The following is a 27374-nucleotide window of genomic DNA, read 5'->3' as shown; positions in this document are numbered from 1 at the left end:
GACTGAACTCTTTGGGAGAGAATTGTATGTCCCCTGCTCTGTTTTACCTGCATTCTGCCCTATATTTCATGTTATAGCAGTCTCGGATGATGACCCAGCACATGTTTATTTTAAGAACACTTTCACTGCAGATTTGACAAAAGCAAAGAAGGTACCAGTGTGAGATTTCTAAACATAGCTACAGCACTTGACCCATCGTTTAAGAATCTGAAGTTCCTTCCAAAATCTGAGAGGGACGAGGTCTGGAGCATGCTTTCAGAAGTCTTAAAAGAGCAACACTTGGATGCGGAAACTAGAGAACCAGAACCATCAAAAAAGAAACTCAACCTTCTGCTTGTGGCATCTGACTCAGATAATGAAAATGAACATGCGCAGTCCTCACTGCTTTGGATCGTTATTGATCAGAACCCTTCATCAGCATGGATGCATGTGCCCTGGAATGGTGGTTGAAACATGAAGGGACATATGAATCTTTAGTGCATCTGGCATATAAATATATTGCTACGCCAGTTCCTACAGTGCCATGAGAACACCAGTTCTTACTTTCAGGTGACATTGTAAACAAGAAGTGGGCAGCATTATCTCCTGCAAATGTTACCAAACTTGTTTGTCCAAGTGATTGGCTGAACAAGAAGTAGGACTGAGTGGACATGCAGGCTCTAAAATTTTACATTGCTTTATTTTTCAATGCAGTTTTTTGTGCATAATTCTACATTTGTAAATTCAACTTTGATGATAAAGAGATTGCACTACAGTACTTGTATTAATTAGGTGAATTGAAAAATACTATTTTGTGTTTTTTACAGTGCAAATACTTGTAATAAAAAATGAATATAAAGTTAGCACTGTACACTTTGTATTCTGTTATAATTGAAATTAATATATTTGAAAGTGTAGAAAACATCCACAATATTTAAATAAATAGTATTCTGTTGTTTAACAGTGCAGTTAATCATGCAATTAATTTTTTTATTCTTACAACTATTCAATGAATTTTTTTAATCGTTAAAATTTGGCACAAGTGACTAGAAATTAGTTACCATTCAAAGTCTCTATTGAATTGTCTATGGTTAATGATTTGGTTTCTGAGTCTATTTTGTGTAATGTAGATAGTTTTTGTGAGATGGACAACACTCATTACAGCAAATCTCATAAGGAAAACTAAGAACTTAAGTGGCGCAGAACAAACCACTTTCTTTTAAGAGGTGGTCCCATCAGCATAAAGTCAGATACGTTGTGCTGAGCCTGTTCTGCAGAACATGGTGTGAACCTTTGTGGGAACTCTAAAAGAAATCCCAGTCTGAAGCATATTTATTACTCCTTTGACGAGACACACATTTTACAAGAATAGCAGTGTTTTGAAAATTTCTTCTTTTCATATTAGACTTCATGGTTAATTTGAAGTAACAGATCATCAGACCTAAAAACATTTTGAGGAAATTGGAGCCCTGGGTCAGCTGTTTTTCTAGGGAACAAACAACCAACCCCCCTGGCAGCAAGTCTCAGAGCCTGGATCAACTGACTTGGGCTTGAGGGACTTGTGCTACAGGGCTCAAAAACCCCGTGTGGGTCTCAGAGCCTGGGATCCAGCCTGAGTGGGAAAATCTATACTGCTATTTGTAGACGTGTAGCGCGAGCCACTCGAGTCCAAGTCAGTTGACCTAGGCTGTGAAACGTGCTGCTGTGGTGGGATGGTTTGTTTATTTATTTATTTATTGGGGGGGGAGACATGGATGTACCCCGACACATTCTTTCTACCTAAAATTTTGTTTTTGTATAACTTTTTCAATGTTTATTTCATTCAAATTTAGAGTTCAAGATTAGCCCCATTAACTACCGTCTTTAAACTTTCCTGTTGAGAATTTTTCAAGATCAATATTTTTGTCTCCAGAGCCTGAATGTTTCCTCTAAGTCTCTTGTCAATATTTGTAGTTTTACACTAATCAGGCCTTCTCTGAATGAAGCCTAAAGCCTGGTATGAGGTCACTGCTGTATTGCTGTAGTCCCTTGCAGGATTGAAGTCTGGTTTGAAGATGGCTCTTTATTCACCTACCCAGACATTATGGAGGAAGCATCTAAATTTTATCCATCTAGAGCAAATATTGTCATTTCTGATAAGCCAAAAATTTTTAAAGTACACAGTACTCATAAACAGAGCAAAAGAATGGACCAAAACGAACATTTGAAAATGTTTTGTTTTTTTTTACCAGTTTGCTGTGCATGTGTTGAACCCTTATAGTGATTTTAGTGACCCAGAAATACATGTGCAGTGGCTGCCTTTTTTTTACTTCTGGTTTCTTTTAAAAAGTGACGTAATTTACATTCTATGTAATGTTTTATGTTTGGACAAAAATTTCTCTCGTGGTAGGCAGGTAATAGTGAAGAATTAAAGAACCTGTCTCACTGCTTTATAAGGAGTGGAGGATGATAGAGTCCTTAATCCAGCTTTAGGCTGCAAAACACAAAATAACAAAATGTGACTAAAATGCAAGTGAATGAATAAAAATAACAGGATAATAAAGAAAACAATGGAGGTGTGCTGCATGTGGTGGTTTATTTATTTATAAAAAAAACTTTAAGCACAGTTGCTCTACGCATCTTACCGGTACTTCTCCAAAGCTAAACTCGCCTGACTACACTCCTAGCTGGAACAGTGCACATAGGGGCCTTGCTTTATTTCTAATTAACCACTCCAATGAGAAGGGCTCACTTTTAAAAATGCCTTTGCCTTCATTTTGAATTGTGTAATCCCAGCCTTCGACAGAGAGCTAGTAAGATTTCAACCCCAAGAAGAAAAGGGAATATGGTTAGAAAAAACAGATAGTATGTGCATCTCTTGATCCATCTTTCCTGTTCTCAAAGTTCAAAGGAATGTGGGGGGTTGAAAAAAGGAGATACAAAACAGCTAATAATGAGGCCTGAAATGCCCTTAGCCCCTCAAAAATTCCCATGTACTTTACTGCCTTTGCATTGCTTGGGTTGTCAAATCTGTGGTCCAGTCTGGGCGTACTCCCAGATTGTCAGGGTTTGCTCCTGCCTTTCATTTATGGGGTTGATGGAAAATAAAGAGACCCTGTGCTAAGACTGGCATTCTTTTCCTTCATCAAGTGATGCCATTGTAGTATCCTCTAGTTTATCCTTAGGATGAGTTTTTATTTGAGGAGATAATGCTTTTAGCTTTCTAGCTCACTCCTAATTGCCAAACATTTATAATTGCCCAGAGCATACAGTACTTGATATCCTGATGGAAACAGCTTTCAGGGGAGAAAAGTGACTGACTGTTCTTTGCCTGGGCACTACTCCACATCGTATTACTGAGGTATCAGTTTGGTCCTGGATTTGGCTGTTAAAATCCTGTTTAAATAATGATCCTCACACAGGCAGTGTGTGAAAATCCTTTGATCCCTCTTCACTTTATTAGTCTTTACTTCTCTGTCCAAATTTAACAGACCCACAGTAATGCCAAAGTGCAGGATAAATCATCTAGACCAACCCACATGCCTAAGGCAAACTTTGATCATCTGCTTTATCTTTGGGGCTGGTGTCTGGTTGATGACATTGACTCCATCCACCTGTAGTTCACTCACTACTAGTATGCACTGCAGGCACTTTTGTATAATGTTATAGCCAAACATACTCTGTGTTTAGGACAACTAGGCAGATTTTTCTCTAGTTCAGTCTGCAGATGGATTAGGTACTCCTGCTGTGACTCGCTGTAGATGTCATCGACTGTGCAATTGACAAATTAGTACGCTTCTATGAGCCACTAGAATGAGACCAAAGCACTGTGCTAATTGAAATGTTTGTACAGTGGAGAATAGCTGTGAGCTTCTGGAAGATAGTTTAAATTATAAATACTGAATGCACCAGCTGGTAACCCTGACTGGGGGCTGTCCTCTGCCTGGTCTACTCAAGGTGCTTAGTCAGTTTGTTGACATGTTCTGAAATGTAATGCAAAAGCATGTCATGTCGTATCTCTCATGGATATTAAAATAACTGGATTGAACCACTTACTGCTTGAATACTCTTGTATATCATGACCCTTGAGTCCTTTAGAGATCATTGCCTCAACCCCTTCTGTGAGTGCTGGTGCCATTAGTTTTGGGATTTTGTTTGGATACTGGTTTGTAGAAGATGAGCCTTTCATGGGAAGTGTGTGCTATTGATAACAACAAGATATTCCCAGGTTCCAACAATATATTTCGGCCTTCCTGTGACTGCTGATGTGTTGGATGAGAGAACAGCAATCTAATAAGGACTCATTTGTATTTTCCTAATGAAATCTTTCTAGAATCTTACTATTTTATAGGAAATATTGTAGACCTGCTTTGTAGTGCACACTTTTATCTGAAGGTTGTTAATGCTCTGCTGTTAGCATTTTGGTACGAAGATAATCTAATAGGAGCTGAGCCTTCTTTCAAATACATTTGGATTCAGATAATTTTGCATTCACATGTTCACAAATTCAGGAATCTGTTTTCACTCATCAAGCTCTCTAATTTCATTTAGCCTGTCCATTAAAGATGTGCAGTTACACTGTGTGTGAAATAGCAATGGCTAATGTTTAGAGGAGCAATAAACAAGTGATAAATGTTATATTATCTAATATGAAATTACTTTTCTTTAGTTCTGCTGTGCTGAAGAGGGAAGTTAGATAGTGAGGAAGCCTCTAGAGTTACAAACAAAAAGCACCATGTTACTGTATTTACATTAAGACTCCTCCCCCAAAAGACCCAAATGCAGTCCTGATGGAAACTCTGGCAGGGGTGGGTGGGTGCGTGTGTGAGAGAGTGAGCGAGAAAAGGCTGGAACACGTAGCAGAGCGTGAGAGAGAGAGAGAGCCTGAGAGAAGGCTGGAACACATGTAGCAGAGCATGCACCTTTCATGGCAGTAATTATTATAGTAGAGCCGGCCCTGATTGTATGTACACACTACAACTTACATCAATATAAGTTATATGTCGCTCAGGGTGTGAGTAAGCCATCCCCCTCAGCAATGTAAGTTACATCCGCCTAACTGCTGGTGTGGACAGTGCTATGTCAGCAGGAGAGCTTCTCCCACCAACATAGCTATTGCCGCTTGCAGGGGTTGGAATAATTATGTTAATGGGAGACCACTCTCTCATCGGCTTAGAGCATCTGCACTAGCATTGCTGCAGTGGCACAGCTAGTAGAACTGTAAGCTTTGCAGTGTAGCTGTAACCTAAGTCTGCAAATATGATGAAATGGCTCTTTGCTGACCCTTACTAATGCATTCAGAGCCATTTTGAAAACATAATTTTTGCAATGATGCCCAGATTCCCACTCTGAAAAGGAACTGTTACTTGTAGTGGGACTGCTCATAATAGTAAAGTTTAAGCACATGTATGTTTGCAGGATCAGACCCTTTGTTGTGGCATAGATTATTAGGCATGTCCTCAAGTCTGTTTCTTCATTGTAGTAGTGGATGTTGCCACTACTACCCTGTTTATTGATACTATTTGATTTCAAGAATGTCAAAGGTTTAAAGAATTGGGAAGTTTTGTGTTTTGGGGGAAATGAATACAATTGTCATTAATAGTGTGTGCTTCTATATATTGGATTATGATATAAAAACTTCTTGTGCACTAAATGTTTTCATTTTCATTCTTTATCCCCACAGTGTACATTTTCAGAGGCAGAATGGTTTTGTGAATGTAGCACAGAGTTTGTGTATGAACCTCACCTTGCTTCAGTTTTTGTTTATGTAAAATGGGGACATATTTGTCTTAGAGGGGGATGATTACTTTGACTCTACAGTATTTGGATTAAATTTGTTGTAAGAGTGAATAATAACTTGAGTTATAATGGAGATTCTGGCATTTAATTTTTTGTGCAGATTTCTACCATAAAGCCTTTTTGTTAGGGAGTTATTGATGTGTATTTTCAAATGAGGATCAAAATTAGTCTGCAGAATTTCTGTATGTTTTTGCATTGTAATTGGTAGGAACTCTGACAGCTATTTAGGTAGCTGAACTTGGGTAGAAGTGCCTAAATTTAGGCACAAACAAATGGAAATCCCTAGACCCTTATTTATATGTGTGTGTGTGTGTGTGTATATACAATATAAAAATAGATTTGTTTTTAATTGGAGGAACAAGTAATAAGGATGGTTTTGCATACGCCTAAAAATCTTTTTTGCATTTCTAGGACTAATGGCAGAAGAATAAACAAAGATGGCAGCTATGGTGCCACCAGTGAAGCTGAAATGGCTTGAACATCTAAACAGTTCCTGGATCACAGAGGACAGTGAATCTATTGCCACTAGGGAGGGAGTTTCTGTCCTGTATTCTAAATTAGTCAGCAATAAGGAAGTAGTGCCCTTGCCCCAACAGGTTCTGTGCCTCAAAGGACCTCAGTTACCAGATTTTGAACGTGACTCCTTATCCAGTGATGAACAGGACCACTACTTGGATGCCCTTCTTAGCAGCCAGCTGGCACTGGCTAAGATGGTGTGTTCAGATTCTCCATTTGCTGGAGCACTTCGAAAACGTCTGCTTGTGTTGCAGCGTGTCTTTTATGCACTTTCTAATAAATATCATGATAAAGGCAAGGTGAAACAGCAACAGCATTCTCCAGAAAGCAGTTCTGGATCAACAGATGTCCATTCTATCAGTGAGCGTCCCAGGTCAAGTACAGATGCTCTAATAGAAATGGGAGTCCGGACTGGACTAAGCTTGCTATTTGCACTACTAAGACAAAGTTGGATGATGCCTGCTTCAGGACCCGGCCTCAGTCTTTGCAATGATGTCATTCATACTGCAATAGAAGTTGTGAGCTCTTTGCCACCCTTATCTCTAGCAAATGAAAGTAAGATTCCACCAATGGGACTTGACTGTTTATCACAAGTAACGACATTTCTTAAAGGAGTAACTATTCCTAATTCTGGGGCAGATACTTTAGGTCGTAGGCTAGCATCTGAGTTGCTGCTTGGTTTAGCTGCCCAGCGTGGTTCTCTGAGATACCTTCTTGAATGGATAGAGATGGCTCTAGGAGCGTCAGCTGTAGTAAATGCAATGGAGAAAAACAAAATGCTGCAAAGTCAAGAAGGGATGATCAGTTTTGACTGTTTTATGAATATATTAACACAGATGCGGAGATCTTTGGTATGTATCTAAGACTTTTATTTGGAATTTGAGTTCTATTTTGGTTAAATTTTTCATTGTTATTAATTAACAACTTTAAATAAATTCTTACCAATTTGAATCTAAACATATCACCTCAAAACCTGAATGGAATATGTATCCATTTTAAGTAGTAGTAGAATTGCTTTGAAGAGGTTAGAAATTGGATAGAGTATATTCATTAACATCTTGTTTGAATGTCTTGTTGCCTGCCACCCTCAGCCCCCTAAAAAAGCCAACCAAACAAAAATATCTGACACTTCTGGTGTGACTGTACAGAGTATCAAGAACGTACTGTAATTATCCACTTGCAAACACATTTTATTCCAAAATAAATATAGTAAAAAGTACAAAACTGGGTTTTAACGTTTGCTTTCTGTTGGACTCCCTTAGTGTTCAAAGTTGTGTAATATGCTTGGTTCACTGTTGAAATTTGTGTAGCATGTGACATCCCCACCCTCCTAATTAACCCAGACCTCTGCTGCTTGTACCTTTGGGAGAAACAGCAGAATTTACAAGCTGTTGTGTAAGTTCTAAACAAGAGTGAAATTGATGAGATTCTTGTAAATTTAATTGTGCTGTTGGCACTTCCAGAGGGAGGTTCCTTTCCCCACTGGAATATTCTTTAAAGTCTTGAAATCCCAGGGAGATGTGCAGTCAAAGACCTATCAGGCCTAAGCTTAATATGCACAAACTCAAACGGGGGCAGATTTTTCTCCTAAACTGAAAATCAAAAACCTCTGCCCTGCCCATCTGCTAAGAAACCTAAATTATTAAACCTATTTTGAAAGAGATTAAAGGAATAGGATAATTTTTTTGTGTGGGGTGGGGCACAGCATTAAGCCAATAAATGTACTGCAGAAAATCACTATTGTATATGCACAGTACAGACGCCCCCCAACTTACGCAGTCGTTCCATTCCGGAAAGCCTTGCATAACTCGAATTTTGCGTAAATCAGAAATGTATACCCGTATGTTATACAAAAATTTCTGCAACTCAAAAATCCTATTTCTGGCTTATGGAACTTTTTCCTTAAGTGCGAATTTGAGTAAGTTGGGTCTTGCGTAACCCGGGGAGTGTCTGTAATACAATTGGTCATATGGGTATTTTACAGGTTGTGTCAGCTCTATGTTGAAAGGAGGTGAGCTGACCCAGGGATTTATTAGGGACTAGTGCCTTATTTAGGAGGACTTCCATCAGGTTCTGAATCAAACCAGATCCTTTAAAATGCTAATTATAGTGCTTGTCTTTCAGACCCTAGTTACGTGTGACAAATGCACCAGTGAAAGACAAGTGTTTGCATAGAAAACCGCTGCTTATATAGAATTGAAGCTGTCTAATGTTTTTATATTTAATCATAAAAACAAGTTAGACACATCATTGAAACCATTGGAGGATTTGCATCATACAAAAATAATAGTGTGAGTGGTCTGTGGTTTAAGAGAAAAAGCATTCACCTTACAAATGCACACAAACCACTACTTTAAAACAATATTAAGGAAATCAAAACTCAAACTTAAGAATTAATCCACCAGTATTTTTGGAGTGGTTAATTAAAAATTAAAAGTCTTATGAATATATTATATTTCCCATGTTATTGTTTAGTTATTAAAAATTAAATTATTTTGGTTATAGACTGATTTCCAAAAACACATTTGATTTCACTGCACAACTATAGAAGAATAAATGCATCAATAATATGTTGTATAACGTGCTGTTGCTGTGTGTACTTCTCTCTTTCTGACATCACCAATGTTTATTAAATTGTAGGGATCATCTGCTGATCGAAGTCAGTGGAGGGAACCAACTAGAACACCTGATGGTTTATGCTCTCTCTATGAGGCAGCTTTGTGTTTGTTTGAGGAGGTATGTCTTTTAATGAACCTTGAGTTTAGAGTGAAACAGTGCAAAATACAATTCACTTATTTGTTTAGCTCAAATTTTTTTAAAACTGAAATTATTAACTTTGTGGTCCTTCTAAGGATATCCAAGTGTTTTACAAACATTTTATGAATTAAGCTTTACACCTATCCTGTGAAATGGTGGGGGGGACCCCATTTTACAGAAGGAAGACTGAAGCTAAGATACTTGGCCAAGATCATAGTGCAACAAGCCTGTTGGCTGACTGGGCATACAATCCATATATCTCTTGACACCCCAGCCTGCATTTTAACCACCAGATGATTGCTAAAAGTCAGTATTGTGCTTTAGGTAAAAAACTGAATTAATCAGAATGATGGGAATGTAAGAATACACATGTTGGTTGGCCAGTAGGAAAATGCATTGAAAGTTAACTAAAATTCTTGTTTAGTTACCTTGTTAGTGTTTGTTTTTTATTTTATTGTATTAGGTTTGTCGAATGGCATCAGACTATTCTAGAACATGTGCCAGCCCTGACAGTATACAAACTGGTGATGCTCCCATTGTTTCTGAGACTTGTGAAGTATATGTTTGGGGTAGTAACAGCAGCCACCAGCTGGTAGAAGGCACACAAGAGAAAATACTTCAGCCCAAACTAGCACCAAGTTTTTCTGATGCACAAACTGTGAGTGATTTTTGTAGTGGTATCTAATGTACTGTAGTAGTAAACTAAGAAGATGCATATCATGTTTGAGGTTTTTCCAGTTTTTATACTTTAATATATAAGATCTAAAGAGTTTTTGTGATTAGTTTTGACTGTCAAGTCCTAATATTTGAAAAGAGAAAAACATCTGGAAATATATCCTAATTCTTTTTGGGTCTGTGAAGAAATATGATTGTTCTCTACAGTAACACTTAAACATGGATCTGTTTTTTTTCTAAATGACTGTGAACAGGTGTATAAGTAAATTCTCTAGTTCATTATAAAAGCTGTTTGAAAAGAAGCTTATTCTTTGGGTTACTACATTTTTTCTGCTTCACTCTTTACCAAAAAAAAAACCAAAAGAAGCCCCTAGCTGTTAATACTTATTCTCCATCAATTACTTTCACATCAAATTTGCTTAGTTTAAAAGTCAAAGCAGGACCTGTCCAACTGCTGGCACAGCAAGCCCGACTAGCTTTTTGAAAATCAGTTTACAGTATGTTCTTTCTGTTTTCAGTCATGGATTCTGCTGGCACAATTAGTTAGCACTTTTGTTGATACATGACACAAAATAGAAAAGTTTTTTCTTTTGCTGCTATGTTGGCTTTGCAGTGTTCAAGTAGGTAAAAGCTTGTTTTGGTCACAAGATAAAGATGTGATTATGGTCCAGATTCTGCAGTTAATTCTATTGAAGTCAATGAGAATTTTTATATGCCAAAGGACAGTAGATTCAAGTCCCTAATAGGGCAGGCTTATGCATTAGCATAACTACAATTCTAGCAAATATAATATACAAAAGCATAATGTATGTTTTGTGTGTGGTTATTTAAATAATATAGTAAATACCCACACAACGTATTTTGGGTGCTGCATGGTTTGTGTGGAGAAATTCCTTCTTGTGCTATCAAGTAATCTTCTTGTGCCCAGGAACATTTAATCCTTGGTCTTATTTCCCTTAAATACATATTTATTCTGTGTTTTGTGTATTGTTAATAGAACTACACATTTTAATGTTCAGTGAATTAATAATAGTGTATAGAAAGGACAATTTATCGTCAGTTACAGTGAAGCATAACCTACTGTAAGTCTGTTCCATGAAGCTGTTTCTTTGTTTTTTAACCCTGGAAGCAGGGTTGGGATGGCCGAGGTGGCAAAGAAACCTCATTTGAAAGAAATCTCATGTTCATTCATGAATCTGACAGAGCTAAAGGAGGCCCAAATCACCCTCGCAAAACTCATGCAAGAGAGAGTCCCTAGTACCTACGTGATATTTTATTATTCCTGCTTGATTTAGTTATGTGTCTTTAAGGTGAGAATTACAACTTAAACTATGTGAGTGAAGAGGTGCAAATTACTAGGTAAAATAGCTTTATTGGGGTGTATTTATATTATCCATGTAGCAAGAAAATAGCTTTATTTTGGAATTTAAGAATGTTTTTAATTTAAGATTTACATAAGATAAACTTAACCTGCATTCCCATAGCTTGTTCAAGTCCAAATGCCCCTTAATTTTTAGTTTGCATTATTACAAAAGGGATCCATGAAGGAATACAGCATTCTGTTAAAAGTACAAACTTTAAGCTTTGCACAGTTTATTTATCTAATGTATTTCCTTTTGTAATATTTTTATCTTTTTTGCTTATAGATTGAAGCCGGACAATATTGTACGTTTGTCATTTCCACAGATGGTTCTGTCAGAGCCTGTGGTAAAGGCAGCTATGGGAGGCTAGGACTTGGTGACTCCAATAACCAGTCCACACTGAAAAAATTGACTTTTGAGCCTCACAGGTCTATTAAAAAGGTATCATCTTCGAAAGGATCTGATGGTCACACTTTAGCATTTACCACAGAGGGGGAAGTCTTCAGCTGGGGTGATGGTGACTATGGAAAACTGGGACACGGAAATAGTTCAACACAGAAATATCCCAAACTTATTCAGGGTCCTTTACAAGGAAAGGTATGTTTTATGTAATGGAACGTCTTTTTGTTTTCATGCCTTTTTAATTCAATGCTGTTACTTCCATAAGGCTTCAAATATTTCAGTTTGTATGTAAGATTACTCTTTTGGGGAAGCTGGAAGGGTGGAAGTTCCCTGTTTCAGCTAAGCACTTAAACATGCACTCAACTTTAGTCATGTGAGTAGTTCCTTTGGTGGTTAGTGGGTTTAACTCATGTGCGTAAGTGCTTTGCTGAACTGGTACCTAATTTCAGAAGATTACTGATCTTTTAACACAGAATCCTTAACATTGACAGTGCTTTTTCTTTTCAGAGTTCATTAGTTAATCCTCATAACTCCTCGGTGCAGTAGATTAATACTGTATTATTCCCATTTTTTCTAATGAAGAAACAGAGAGAGAGAGAGCGGCTGAATGATTTGTCAAGGCCACAGAGGGAGTCACTTGTAGAGCCAGGAATAGCACATGGGAGTTTCTTGCTCTCAGTTCTCTCTCAGTATTAAATGGCAATACGTACAACTTTAAGTGATTATGTGACTCTCTTGAGATAATTAAGATGAGCCACTCTTACAACTGCTGTACAAGTGGAGGGCAGTGGGGTGGAAGGGAACAGGCCTTTAGGCTCTGTGCACCCTATTTGCCACAGACTTTATCCCTTGTAATGAATGCCTCATTGGACAGTACCCAGACCCTGAAACAGATTGGTCCATCCAGAAGAAGGTGGTGCAATGGTGAAAGTGAGCCTTTTCATGCTTTGCCCTGTGATAGCTCTTCGTTTGCACCTCTAGGGAATGGGGCAGTTGACAGCTGGGTGTGGGTTTTCCTCCCTTCTCTCATTTACTGCTGCCAGACTAGGGTGCCTTGCAGGCATTATCTAGTTTAAATTACTCTTGTTTAAGCTTGCTTGATAAATAAAAGTTGTGGCCACATGGCCACGTTTCAGATTTCTGTCTTTGTTGCCCCCCCTGCAATTTGCAAATGCTTGTTAAATACTAAAAGACAGTTTGTAAGAATAATTTAATGAACACGCTATATTTTATGGGGGCAAACAAATGGATTTATAGTACAGTAGTCCAATGTTATTGAAGGCAAACGTTCATAACTCTGTTCTTGGACGACTCAAAATTCTGTATGATTCCACTACTTGCAACAGCTTCAGTTTTAGAAACTTCTTTTTCTTTGCATGTAATGCAGGTAGTTGTATGCGTGTCAGCTGGATACAGACACAGTGCTGCTGTTACAGAAGATGGAGAGTTGTATACTTGGGGTGAAGGAGACTTTGGAAGACTAGGTAATTTAAAAATTCCTTGTATGAAATTGACATGACCTGTTGCTTTTAAAAAGGGCATATGTTCAGTAATGAGCCTACACATTTATTCAGATTTTTTCCTTGTCTATTAGGGTTTCTGAAGTTTTCATATTTACTTTGCAAAATTAACTATTTCATGTCTGATTGTTTTCAAATAAAATGCTTCTCCCAGTGCTCCAAACTGTCCCCTATGCCTTCCTTGGTGACAAAACCCCCATGCTTCAAATAGTCTAGCTTCCTCAACAACTTCTGTAATAAAAAAAAGAAAAGTTTGTAGAACATTGTAAATTTAAATTAAAATGTAGGTCAAGTTTGTTATAAAGTACTTTGGGTTCTTAAGTGGTAGGATTACATACAGGAAGGACCAATGGGAAGTTAGAAATGCTGGGGGCAATTGTATACATACTCATGGGGGAAATGGAGAGGGAAGAAAAGATTTCTGTTGTTTCTGTTGAGTTGAGGGTAAGTGTACTGTATTCATTTTTCTCTTTCCTTTGATTTGTCTGATTTTGAATTTTCTACTTTTTTATTAAGTTATTTGAGCTATAACTAAGTGACTGATTTTTTTTCTGTTGAACTGTTAATATTAATGGTTCGCTGTATGTAACTGTTATTTGTGGTAAAGAAATTATTATAGTTAAAAATCTACCTCTACTAATTCTTAAAAGTTAAAACAGTAGCACTCCAGTAGTTATCATCTTAAGAAGGATTAATGGTGATTTGTGTGCTAGTTAAGCAAATTAAAATTTGTGTGTTCTATGTTAATTTTGTTAAATGAAAAACATACTTTTCTGTGTTTTGAAATTTCACAGTGTATGCAAATAAGTTCTTGAAAATTGCAGTGAAAATTTTTTTATCAGGAAAAAGGTGCTCAAATAACAGTACCACTAGAACCTCATTAAATCACACTGACAAGAGTGATCCTTTATGAATTACTAAACTTTGCAAAATAGTAAGCGAGGAAACAATTAAAGCCAGTATGCTATATCTAAAACATATTTCATTCATTTATTTGACTATTTCAGTTCATTTGTCCTGTGCCAGACCAGATCTGGGGTAGTGTAGCTTTCCTCCCAGCAGGTGGCAAAAGCAAAACACAGTTGGTACATTTTAAGATTTATTGCAGGGGTCGGCAACCTTTCAGAAGTGCTGTGCCAAGTCTTCATTTATTCACTCTAATTTAAGGTTTCGCATGCCAGTAATACATTTAAATGTTTTTAGAAGGTCTCTTTCTATAAGTCTATAATATATAACTAAACGATTGTTGTATGTAAAATAAATAAGGTTTTTAAAATGTTTAAGAAGCTTCACTTAAATTAAATTAAAATGCAGAGCCCCCTGGACCAGTGGCCAGGACCTGTGCAATGTGAGTACCACGGAAAATCAGCTCGTGTGCCCCCTTTGGCACGTGTGCCATAGGTTGCCTACCTCTGGTTTATTGGATACCTGATTTCAGTTGTTCCTGTTTTCAGTAGGTGCTGCTCTGAGGCTTAGGTCTTTTTGCTGTTAGATATTAGAAAATCAGTCTCATGCTCAGTCTTACTGCTCTATTTTCTCCAGATAAGGAAGATCATAGCATCTATTTAGTTTATGCTATAGTCCCAAAGTCCTCTGGGCTTTCAAGTGTTTACCTGGATCTGAAGTGGGCTGAACAGATTCCTGGATTTGCTGTTCTGACTCAAAGAACTAGTTCTCTGTTCAGGGGCTTTCTGTGATATACTGACTTTTACAGTCCACATTCAGGGAAGTCACTTACCCTATGAGACCACTACGTTTTGGGCTAGCCACAACTGAGCATTAGAAAGGGTACGTTATCCCCATCTAGCCTAGTTTTGGTGACACATCTAATTAGCAGGTAAGAAATTTCCCTAAATTATGATGCTTCATAATGCACTAGTAAAAGTTCTGTAGTACATTTTGTAAAAATAATGAAGCGTTGGTAATTTGAGACCTTACTACAGAACTTAAATCATTGCTGAGAAGTAAGACGAAATATAAATTTTTATGTCAATTACAAGGTGATGAATTAGCAAAGTTCTATTGTAATTATAATGCACAAATGGATCTTAGAATTCATAAACAGGAGCAAGGAAACATATCAAATACATTTATTTTTGTTTTTCCAAGGTCATGGTGACAGCAATAGCCGTAACATTCCAACTTTAGTCAAAGACATTAGCAATGTAGGAGAAGTTTCCTGTGGTAGTTCACACACAATAGCGCTATCCAAAGATGGAAGAACAGTATGGTCATTTGGAGGAGGAGATAATGGTATGTAAAAACTAAAATTTTAATAGTTAGCATGGGTCATTTGTGATCTGAAATATGATGAAGTATTTCTACATTTTTGAAAAACCTATTGCACATCAAATGGACCGAGTTGTTATCCATGGAGAAGCTAAAACTGAAGATTGGTGAGGTAAAAGGTTGTTTGTAGATGCAAATATCTTGTGAAATTGTGTAAAGGTACAGAAAGAAAGATTGTACTTAAGCAGAAGGACTTGTTCAGGGGTGTAAGAGGAGACTTTAGTTCATGTGATACGATGAGGCAAGTCCATGAAGGATTTTTAAAAACAAAAATGACATTTGTATGTATTGATTTTTACCTTAAATCTCAATTATAATGCACTGTCTTTTAGTGTGAGGACTTGTAAACCTACAAGGTCCGCATGATTTTGCCTGACCTTACTGAAGTAGCATTGTACAGGGATTATAGCACAGGACTCGGTCACTGAAGTCATAGTCCTGGTTGCTGTGTGATCTTGCATAGAGAAATTAAGTAACATGCCCATCAGTTTCCATATATGTAATATACTTATAATGAGATTCACCCATTTTTTTCTGAAACACATTGGAATTAAGCTACATAAATTTTTTTTCTATTATTATTATTATTATTATTATTATTTTATTGCTGTACATGTCAATGTGCCTGTGTATGAGAGATCAGAATCTAGTCTGTGATTTGTAGGTGAAATAACTTCTTGTCAGAAGATATAGGGAAACTACGATGTATTTCACAGTCTTCATTTTGGGCTTCAAATCCAATACATTTTGGTGTAACATTCTTCAGTACAAGTATATTTTATGCATTTACATCCTATGGAAGTGATCACTATTAGCTCAATTACCATTCCATATTATTCCAGCCAGAGTACAGTCCGTGTACTTTGACTTCTTTATTTTATTTGGTAGTTCTTAAGACAAAAATGATATAGTGAAGTCAACACACAAATATAAGAATAAGTTTTAATATTAGAACATAGACTTTGTATAAAAATGGACTAAAAGTTTATCTTTTCCGCAGATATGTGGAATGAAATACTTAAATATAGTGTAAAGTTTTTTCAAGTTTGTTCACTTTTTCAACTTATGAGACTCCTGAGCCATGAAGTTCTACATCTATTTTATTTGTTTTTGTCAAAACTTTTAATGATTTTTTTTATATGTATTTGGAATAGTTGCTGTCACTACCACGTCTCGCAGGAAAAGCCTGCTAAACTCAGGGTTGTGAGTTCAGTCCTTGAGGGATCCACGTAGGGATCTGGGGCAAAATCAGTACTTGGTCCTGCTAGTAAAGGCAGGGGGCTGGACTCGATGACCTTTTGGGGTCCCTTCCAGTTCTATGAGATAGGTATATCTTCATATTATTATTAGACCCTGCCATCTCCTGACTTTACAGCTGTTTCAGTGCCAGAAGTGCAAATAGGATTCCTCTCTCTATCATGCTGTTTTACTTAGTCGCTGTCTTGTTTAGAGCAGCTCAGCTGGATTTGATAAGATTAAAGCTGTTACTTTGCCACTTCCTAGCGCAGTGTGTGCGTGTGGAAGGTGAAAAAGCTCAGAGCAGCAGCTCATATTGCAGTCAGTGATTAATAGAGCTAGTTGGGAACTAGAACTTTCATTCCATTTCATTCCATCTGACCCCGGGGCGGGGTAGGCGGAGGGGGAATTGTTCCAAATTGGAATGAAAATCCAAAATTTCCTGTGAAATTAAAATTCAGGAAATTTTCTATGCAAGACCATTGAAATGTTTCATTTTGATTTAATATTACATTAAAATATTAAATGATACATAATATACACATTGATTATAATATAGACTCATAGACTTTAAGGTCAGAAGGGACCATTATGATCATCTAGTCTGACCTCCTGCACAATGCAGGCCACAGAATCTCACCCACCCACTCCTGTAACAAACCCCTAACCTATGTCTGAGTTATTGAAGTCCTCAAATGGTGGTTTAGAGACCTCAAGGTGCAGAGAATCCTCCAGCAAGTGACCCGTGCCCCACGCTGCAGAGGAAGGCGAAAAACCTCCAGGGCCTCTGCCAATCTTCCCTGGAGGAAAATTTCTTCCCGACCCCAAATACGGCGATCAGTTAAACCCTGAGCATGTGGGCAAGACTCACCAGCCAGCACCCAGGAAAGAATTCTCTGTAGTAACTCAGATCCCACCACATCCAACATCCCATTACTGACCATTGGGCATATTTTCCTGCTAGTAATCAAAGATCAATTAATTGCCAAAATTAGGCTATCCCATCATACCATCCCCTCCATAAACTTATCAAGCTTAGTCTTGAAGCCAGATATGTCTTTTGCCCCCTCTACTCCCCTTGGAAGACTGTTCCAGAATTCACTCCTGTAATGGTTAGAAACCTTTGTCTAATTTCAAATCTAAACTTCCTAGTGTCCAGTTTATATCCATTTGTTCTTGTGTCCACATTGGTACTAAGCTTAAATAATTCCTCTCGCGCCCTGATATTTATCCCTCTGATATATTTATAAAGAGCAATCGTATCTCCCCTCAGCCTTCTTTTGGTTAGGCTAAACAAGCCAAGCTCTTTGAGTCTCCTTTCGTAAGACAAGTTTTCCATTCCTCGGATCATCCTAGTAGCTCTTCTCTGTACCTGTTCCAGTTTGAATTCATCCTTCTTGAACATGGGAGACCAGATCTGCACACAATATTCAAGATGAGGTCTCACCAGCGCCTTGTGTAATGGTACTAACACCTCCTTATCTTTACAGGAAATACCTCGTCTGATGCATCCCAAGACCGCATTAGCTTTTTTAACGGCCATATCACATTGGCAGCTCATAGTCATCCTGTGATCAACCAAAACTCCAAGGTCCTTCTCCTCCTCTGTTACTTCCAACTGATGTGTCCCCAATTTATAACCAAAATTCTTGTTATTAACCCCTAAATGCATGACCTTGCACTTTTCACTATTAAATTTCATCCTATTACTGTTACTCCAGTTTACAAAGTCATCCAAATCTCCCTGTATGACATCCTGGTCCTTCTCTGTGTTAGAAATACCTCCCAGCTTTGTGTCATCCGCAAACTTGATTAGCACATTCTCACTTTTTGTGCCAAGGTCAGTAATAAAAAGATTAAATAAGATTGGTCCCAAAACTGATTCCTGAGGAACTCCCCTAGTAACCTCCTTCCAGCCTGACAGTTCACCTTTCAGTATGACCTGTTGCAGTCTCCCCTTTAACCAGTTCCTTATCCACCTTTCAATTTTTATATTGATCTCCATCTTTTCCAATTTAACTAATAATTCCCCATGTGGAATCGTATCAAAAGCCTTACTGAAATCGAGGTAAATTAGATCCACTGCGTTTCCTTTGTCTAAAAAATCTGTTACCTTCTCAAAGAAGGAGATCAGGTTGGTTTGTAAAACCATGTTGTATTTTGTCCCAATTACCATTGACCTCAATGTCCTTAACTGCTTTCTCCTTCAAAATTTTTTCGAAGACCTTGCATACTACAGATGTCAAACTAACAGGCCTATAGTTACTCGGATCACTTTTTTTTCCTTTCTTAAAAATAGGAGCTATGTTAGCAACTTTCCAGTCTTACAGTGCATCCCCTGAGTTTACTGATTCATTAAAAATTCTTGCTAACGGGCTGGCAATTTCATGTGCCAGTTCCTTTAATATTCTTGGATGAAGATTGTCTGGGCCCCCCGATTTAATCCCATTAAGCTGTTCGAGTTTGGCTTCTACCTCGGATGTGGTAATATCTGCCTCCATGTCCTCATTCCCATTTGTCATCCTACCATTATCCCTAAGCTCCTCATTAGCCTCATTAAAGACTGAGGCAAGATATTTGTTTAGATATTGGGCCATACCTAGATTATCCTTAACCTCCATTCCATCCTCAGTGTTTAGCGGTCCCACTTCTTCTTTCTTTGTTTTCTTATTTATATGGCTATAGAAGCTTTTACTATTGGTTTTAATGCCCTTTGCAAGGTCCAACTCTACGTGGCTTTTGGCCTTTCTCACTTTATCCCTCCATGTTCTGACCTCAATGAGGTAGCTTTCCTTGCTAATCCCTCCCATCTTCCACTCCTTGTAGGCTTTCTGCTTTTTCTTAATCACCTCTCTGAGATGCTTGCTCATCCAGCTTGGTCTACAACTCCTGCCTATGAATTTTTCCCCCTTTCTTGGGATGCAGGCTTCTGATAATTTCTGCAACTTTGACTTGAAGTAATTCCAGGCCTCCTCCTGCCTTTAGATCCACAAGTTCTTCAGTCCAATCCACTTCCCTAACTAATTTCCTTAATTCTTTAAAGTTAGACCTTTTGAAATAAAAAACCCTAATCCCAGATCTGTTTTTGTTTATCTTTCCATCCATTTTAATACAAGTCAAAACAAAATGAATGAAAATGTTTTGATGATGTTGAAATGAAAGGTTTTGTCTTTTTTTCCTATAGAAAACTTAGTCAAAATGAACATGTTCCACAAAACATTTTGATTTTTGTGAAACTGCATATTTTGATGGAAAACTGTTCCTTAAAAAAATTTTCAGCCACCCCTATTAACACATATCCATTTCTATTGCTATGATTGGTTAGTGCTGGTTAGTGAGTCATGCCCTCCTTAATGCAGAGTAGGGTTGGTAGAGGAGCCTGTACCCTCTCACTCCACTGGGCTCCAATCCAGGGCCCATGAAAGGATTAGCAAGGGTCTACCACCTGGGAGAGCCTTAAGGCTGCCCTGTCTAGGTCATTTCCTTATCACCCACTCTCTCTAATCCAAGTTTTGCAGTCTGTGGTGGACCGGTAAAAGAGAAAGGTATGGACTGTCCTTCACTCGGGGCACAGCAGTTAAGCTCCTTTTCTCCAGATGAAAGCTCCTGTAGCACCTCTTTTCAGCAGCTTCCAAGGCAGGTCCTTCTCCCTGCCTGTTCAGCCCTGTTCTGAACTGTCTAACTTCCTTTTAAACTCCCTCCTCCATCTGAAACATGCGCTGCAGGTGCAACTCTTAGACTTTAAGGTCAGAAGGGACCATTATGATCATCTAGTCTGACCTCCTGCACAATGCAGGCCACAGAATCTTACCCACCCGCTTCTGTAACTGGGTTGGGTTGTTTGGGCCTACGGTTGCTCTTTAACTCATTCAGGTCTAGTGTGGGATTTATACACCCAGTCACAACTGCTCTTTCACAGAAAATGATGTTACGTGAACTGCTGAGGTCAAAGGGCTGAATCCAAAAGACAAACTTCAAGGAGGAATAAAAGTCAGAAAACCTTAAAATTATGTGAAGGGCTTAAAAACAGACACATTGACATATGAAGGACTGTTAGAAAACTTCAGAAAAGCTTTTCAGGCCATCGTTTAAGTTGAAAAAAAATACAGTTGGATTTTTGTTTTACTAAACATGCTAATGCTTCACATTTAAGAGGACTTATGTAAATGACAGATCACAAAATGAGGAGCTAAGCAACAAACTAGTGAAAAAATATCAATTAGTATGCTAGGTGTGTGTTCAGTAAACATCTCCTACAACCTTTATGCTTCCTTCTACTGAGTAGCAATAAAATAATTTAAAAATAAAGCAAACACTTCCCTACCAAAGAGAAACACTGAGGCAAATGTTTAGAAATCTAAAAGACTTTTGATTGAGAAGTTAAATCTTCACATAAATGTTATAACTGCAGTTTATTTTAGTCTAATATTACCTTATATGTCTGATAGGTAAACTTGGCCATGGTGATACCAATAGAGTGTATAAACCTAAAGTTATAGAAGCTTTACAAGGAATGTTTATTCGGAAAGTGTGTGCTGGGAGCCAATCTTCACTTGCCTTGACATCAACAGGACAGGTAGGCAAAAAGATATTTTCACTTGAACGACAGTCTTAATGTTTGAGAAGATGCCTGAGACTTGTTATTTAAATGTGTATAGTTATTGTTTTGGTTAAAATTATGATTATACCTTTGAGACACTTTAAAACCAAAAAAAATCTTAAATGTTATACAACAGGTATGTAAAATTTTACTTAGCATAGATGCTCTCTTTAGGGAATACAATTTAGAGAAGTATAATTTGTCCCAAACATAGCTGGAAGAAAGACAAGACATCAGGAGTGTGGTTTAACTAGGCCACAACTTTATTAACATATCTAGGAGCTATGCCACAATAACTCATTCAGTGCTGTCATCCTTCCTCAAGATCAAAATTGGTACAAGTGGTAACTAATATGATAGTTTATAATCACAGTTGTCATATAACAATTATTCCTCTTTTCCAATAATGTACTATAGCTGTAGTATAATATTCAAGTGCCACATGACTTCTTCAATCTATAAGGAAAAAATTCCCAAGATTATGATATACACAGAAACATATATTATTTTTATCTTTACAGACTAGAACTACAGTTTATAATTTCTATCTGTATATTTAGTATACATTTCTATATTATAAATGCAAAACACCAAAGGCCCAGTCTTGCAAGTGTTCTCTTTTAAAGGATAATACAGAAATGTGGAGCTATTTTATAGAATATTTCATAGTCTTAATGAACATTACAGCATATATAGTAATAGGTTTGAATACATTGTTTATATAAAGCCATATATGCACATGGGCCCGGATTCAGCAGTCTGTTCCTGTCCATGTCAGATCCTAAAGAAAAGGTCTGGGGCCCAAGGGTCTTAATAATCAAATAAAATAATTTTTTAAGGTTTATACTTATATTTCAGATAAATTTTGATTGCTGCATTGTTTGCTAAATTTCAACAGCTGTGTTTGTCCAAGACCCTTACTAAAATCTCTTTCTACCCCAGTTACTTGGCATGTAATTGCAACTCTTCTAGTATTTGTTTTGATTTGTTTGTAAAGGTATTGTGAGGTGTGATTAAATGAAATTTAAGCCTACAAATGGGAAGGAATTCGGAATTAAATTTATCCACAAGAGGATGGTTTTAGACCAAATAATGTTGGGACTAAAAACAGGAGAATAATCTTGTATAGTTTATATGTTATGATGGTTTTGAAAATTATGGTGGTTTGAGGTCATTTAATCTTTCAAATATTTTTTCTTGTGTTGTGTATTGGAGAATTGTTAGCCTGAAGAATTTTCTGTGGCATAATGTGTATAATTAATTTATGGAGGAGAAGTTAGGGAATTTATATATAAAGAGGTGTATCAGAGCCCAGATTTGTACAGTATGTATAAATACAAATATACATACATAACTTGCTTATGCAATTACAGGTATAATTGCAATAATTACACACACACAATCTTCTGTAGCTCTGTCTCTTGACCAATACCAATAATATTGTGTTGAAAACTTATATGTATATTTGTGTTTTTAGGTATATGCGTGGGGCTGTGGTGCATGCCTAGGCTGTGGTTCTTCAGAAGCTACTGCTCTTAGACCCAAGCTGATTGAAGAGCTGGCTGCTACAAGAATAGTTGATACTTCAATTGGTGACAGCCATTGTTTGGCACTTTCTCATGGTAAAATAAATATGGTATATAGGGTATTTATAATAGTCTTTGATTAAAAGACACTGAGCCTCAAATTTTGTTTCCTTCTTTGATTGTCTCTTTAGATAATGAAGTTTATGCTTGGGGTAACAATTCCATGGGACAGTGCGGTCAGGGAAATTCCACTGGTCCCATTACTAAACCAAAGAAAGTAAGTGGTTTAGACGGAATAGCAATTCAGCAGATTTCAGCTGGCACTTCGCATAGCCTTGCCTGGACAGCCCTTCCAAGGGACAGGTAAAATACTACATTCTATAAAAATACACCAATGTATGGTAAAATTCTTCATTGTGCTTGTTAACAGGATTGTACATTGCAGTATTGTAACAGTTCTGTTTATAATGCTTTAAAGATTTTCTGTTTTGGTTTTTTTAATCATTGTGGTTTATGTGTAACAGTTATAACAGATAGGGATATTGTCAATTCAAAAATATTTTCTCCAAAGGCTTTGTACCTACCATTGGACAAAGAACATTTAAGGTTACTAAAACTGAAAAGTTGAAAAATAATTGTTTTTCAAGTTTGTTTATTTTGTGGCTATGACAGCACTTTGTGTCAGTTACACTGTTTCCCTGTATAATCTGTTAGCAAGGAAAAAATTGTTTAAGGTCTTGTGTAAACAAACCCCATGGATAGACACCCTTCAGTTTGAGAGGCTTTTTTTAGTTTAACGTAATTGGGAATTGGTTTAAGTTAACTGAAATAAGCTATTCTAACATCAAAATAAGTGTGTCCATGTGTGTTTGCTCTGGTTGACCTAAATCACTTTAAAAATTGTTTGTTAGCCCTTGTCTTTGCTTGAAGCTGAAGCACTTTATTGGAGAAGACCCTGATAAAAAGCAATTTTTTTTCAAAACGTTCTGTTTTAAAGGGAGCTATAATAGAAAATGGAATTTTCAAAAATTAGTTAATTTCAAATAACAAATGACTGCATCCCTTCAAACTGTGCCAGTATTATGTCAAAATTTCTGGAGTGAATTAGTAACTTTCATGATGCCAAACTAGCTTTGAGACTGTTTTATAGCTCCTCTAAGAATCAGCTGCAAAAATCCCATGTCCCTATATTTAAGGTACCCATAAAAGCACATCTTTTGTTTTAGTTGTTCAGTGTTTGATTCAGAGAGACATTTACAGAAAAGAGAGAAACTAGCTACAAGCATCAGGAAGATTTTCTGCCCCAATCAGATTATAACTATTTTGTTAGGTCAAGCTGTGAGCCAAAACCTTAGAGTCATAGAGTTTTAGGCCAGAAGGAATCACCGTATCATCTAGTCTAACCTCCTGTATATCACAGGCCACCAACACTATTCAGAATCCACACACTGAACGCAACAACCAAACTTTGACCGAAGTATTACAGCCCACAGGAGACTAAACTGTAATGTGCCACAGGCAGAGAATAGGAGGGGATGAGGTGCATCAATGTCCGAAGTCCCTGCAATGGCAGAGAATTAAGTGAGAGAAACCCAGACAATCCCAGCAAGTGTCTCTGCTGCCAAGGAATGCAATGATACAGTGTCCTTGTCATGACAACCGTATTAACTTACTGTATTTGTTAATTTATTATACAGATAGTTGCATGTTTTACATGTGCATTTATTTCAGTGTACTTCATGCATTTCTTATGTTTGATTCCAGACAAGTTGTTGCATGGCACAGACCTTATTGTGTAGATCTTGAAGAAAGTACCTTCTCCCATCTCCGGTCCTTTCTTGAGCGGTACTGTGATAAAATTAACAGCGAGATTCCCCCTCTTCCTTTCCCTTCATCAAGGTATCTATACAGGATATGCATGTTTAGTTTTGTTTGTTTGTTTGAATAGTGGTATATGGTTTTGTTTTTAATAGTAAAGATTTGGGTTTCCTGGATTAAACAGCCTTTGCATTTCAGGTATATTTTGATTTGCAATACAATATTTTTTTCAATACCAAAAATCAAACTACTCTTCTTTGAGTGATTGCACATATGCATTCCGCTCTTGGTGTGCATACATCCCAAGGACCGTTGTCAAAAAATTTTTCCCCGCGGTACCCATCTGCCTTTTCCAGCAGCAAGCCACTGCATACATGTATACAGGGAGGAGCCACCCCACCTCCCCTCAGTTCCTTCTTCTGCCTGGGATAGTTGTTTTAATCTATTGGCCTTGCTTTAACAAGTGCTCTCAGCTGTTTTTTCTTGTATGTAATTACATATTTGTATAGCTAGTGGAGCGTAGGTATTGTGCTCACTCAGGGTTTTGAGCATTTTTATTCCCATGCCCCTCCAGGGTGACTGGTTGTCTCGGCTGCCAACAAGAGGGAGTGCTAGGGGAATCGGGCATCTACCCCTAAGTCAAGGGATGCAAAAAAGCTGGACTTGTTGAGAAAAAGTTATTCTATGTCAGAGTTATAGCTTAGAATCACCAGCCAACAGGCTTTATTATGATGTCTTTTTTTTTTTTTTTTTTTTGTTCTCAAGGGGGCCTCAGCCCTGATTCACTGACAGATGCTTTCCCCCTAGCCTGATTGCGGGGACTGCTGTGCCTTACCTCCAGTTCCGCTCCTGCCCAAAGTCTTATCCAAAGTTAAGCAAGATTCTGCTCACTTTGTTCTAATAGCCCCGGCATAGCCCAATCAACCTTGGTTTTCAACCTTATTAGTGGCATCAGTTTGACCTCAACTGTTGTTCCTGAGAGAGGTGTATCGTATCTCCCAGCACAATGGTCTCTTTCTTCATCCCAGGCTTCAAGCTCTCTATCTGATTGCGTAGATTCTTTGTGGCTGACAACTTTGGAACAGGGGGATACAGGAAGTCCTGCTGAATAGCAGAAAGCTTTCATTAGATCTGCTTACTTTGCTAAATGGAAGAGATTTTATATCTGGTCCCTACAGAGAGGCATTCCTCCAGCTCAAGCTCCGATTAGCCATGTTTTGGACTATCTTTTGTCCTTAAATAATTGGCTCTTAGTTTAATTAGAGTCCATCTGGGAGTGGTATCAGCTTTCCATCTACCTGTGGATAACGGATCAATTTTTGTCAAACCTCATGTCTATCATGTTTCCGAAGGATTTGTTCTTATTATACCCATAGGTTTATTATATTTCACAGTTGAGCTTAAGTTTAGTACTAGCAAAGTTGATGTTCCCCACGCCTTTGAGCTGCTAGCAACTTGTTCTTGTTACATGTCAGTGAAAGTAGCTTTCCTCGTTGCCCTAACCTTGGCTACGAGCTTTGGTATCAGAGCCTTCCTATACAACTTCCTTTAGGGACAAGGTTTTACGTTGGCTTCACCCTAAATTCCTGTCTAAAGTGGTCTCCAAATTGAATTTAAATCAAGAGATTTATTTAACCAACATTCTTTCCAAAGTCTCATTCCTGTAAAGGAAAAGAAATGCTTCATACCCTTGATGTTAGAAGAGCTTTGACCTTTTACCAAGACTGGATTAGGTCATTCAGGGCTTCGGCTCAACTCTTCACCATTTCAGATAGAATAAAGGGCCAACCAGTCTCAACTTGGAGGATCTCCGCCTGGATCTCGGGCTACATTTGTTTATCTTACCAATTGGCTGACGTCACACCTCTGAATAGAGTGATGGCTCACTCAACCAGGTTGCAGGTTAGGTTTCCCATTCTGGATATTTGTAAGGCAGCTACCTTGTCTTTGCTCCATACATTTGCCTCTCACTATGCCATATCTCATCAATCCAGAGAGGATGCCAGGTTCGGACGAGTTGTCCGTTAATCTTTGTTTAAGTAGACTCTGAGCCCACCACCAGTTTGAACTGCTTGTGAGTCACCTGCAGTAGAATGGACATGTGCAATTACTTGAAGAAGCAAAACCGGTTTTCTGTAACTGTTCTTCAAGATGTTGCACATGTTCATTCCACAACTTGCCTGCCTTCCCCTCTTTATCAGTCTTTCTGGTATGAAGGAACTGAGGAAGGTTGGGGGCAGCGTGCCCCTTTATGCATGCGTGTAGTGGCACAAGGCACCAGAGGGCCCTTGCGCTGCGCTGATGGGTACTGCTAATGGAAAAATCTTTGACAGCTGTGCATGAGGCATGCACAAACCTACAGTGGAATGGACTTGTTCAGCACATCTCAAAGAACAATAGTTACAGAAAGGTAGGTAACCATTTTTTTTCCTTCCAGAGATATGGATTCAGACAACTCAATCCATCATTTTAGATGGATCATTTTACAATCACAACTGTATGGAATTATATGAGGTGTCTGGGACAAACAGCTTCTTGCACATATATAGTCTGGTATGCCAGATTGCATCTGAGGACTCTACAGGGTTGGCTGGCCTCAGTATTTTTGTTGTATTGTCATCATTTGAACACTGTGGTCAAGGGGCCCCGCGCACATTTTAGAGTCTGTAGATTGGTGGACGAACCGTGCTAACATCTGCATAGGAGTTCCATTTGTCCCTCGTCAACCATGGATGGATGTGTCTGCTGTAGATTGAGGGCCTTGTCTGGGTTTCCTTCACTCACAGGGTTTATGGTTCAAAAAGGACCTGACTCTTCACATAAATGTCAGGGGGGTGGCAGCTATCTGGCTGGCATGTCAGGTTTTCTATCCCATATCAAGGGAAGATGCCTACTCACTCTCACAGACAACACAGCA

The 27374-nt window shown here is 38.0% G+C and overlaps 1 protein-coding gene across 8 annotated transcripts in view; it reads left to right on the top strand.

Moving 5' to 3' along the window:
* Positions 1-27374, top strand: part of HERC1 (HECT and RLD domain containing E3 ubiquitin protein ligase family member 1) — a 216959-nt gene that overhangs the window by 40617 nt on the left and 148968 nt on the right. For all 8 annotated transcript variants that reach the window (XM_039490822.1, XM_039490819.1, XM_039490821.1 and 5 more), the window contains 10 exons: positions 6169-7124; positions 8914-9009; positions 9494-9688; positions 11352-11663; positions 12856-12952; positions 15098-15241; positions 20962-21089; positions 22591-22735; positions 22831-23002; positions 24404-24538. In XM_039490822.1, coding sequence (XP_039346756.1) covers positions 6195-7124; positions 8914-9009; positions 9494-9688; positions 11352-11663; positions 12856-12952; positions 15098-15241; positions 20962-21089; positions 22591-22735; positions 22831-23002; positions 24404-24538 — 2354 coding nt within the window. In that variant the 5' untranslated portion in view covers positions 6169-6194. The remainder of the gene's footprint in view (positions 1-6168; positions 7125-8913; positions 9010-9493; positions 9689-11351; positions 11664-12855; positions 12953-15097; positions 15242-20961; positions 21090-22590; positions 22736-22830; positions 23003-24403; positions 24539-27374) is intronic.

Source organism: Mauremys reevesii, linkage group 10, assembly GCF_016161935.1.
Source record: "Mauremys reevesii isolate NIE-2019 linkage group 10, ASM1616193v1, whole genome shotgun sequence".
In the NCBI taxonomy this organism is placed as follows: Eukaryota; Metazoa; Chordata; order Testudines; family Geoemydidae; genus Mauremys; species Mauremys reevesii.
Note: the sequence above shows the minus strand (reverse complement) of the source record. Positions and strands in the feature narration are given on the sequence as shown.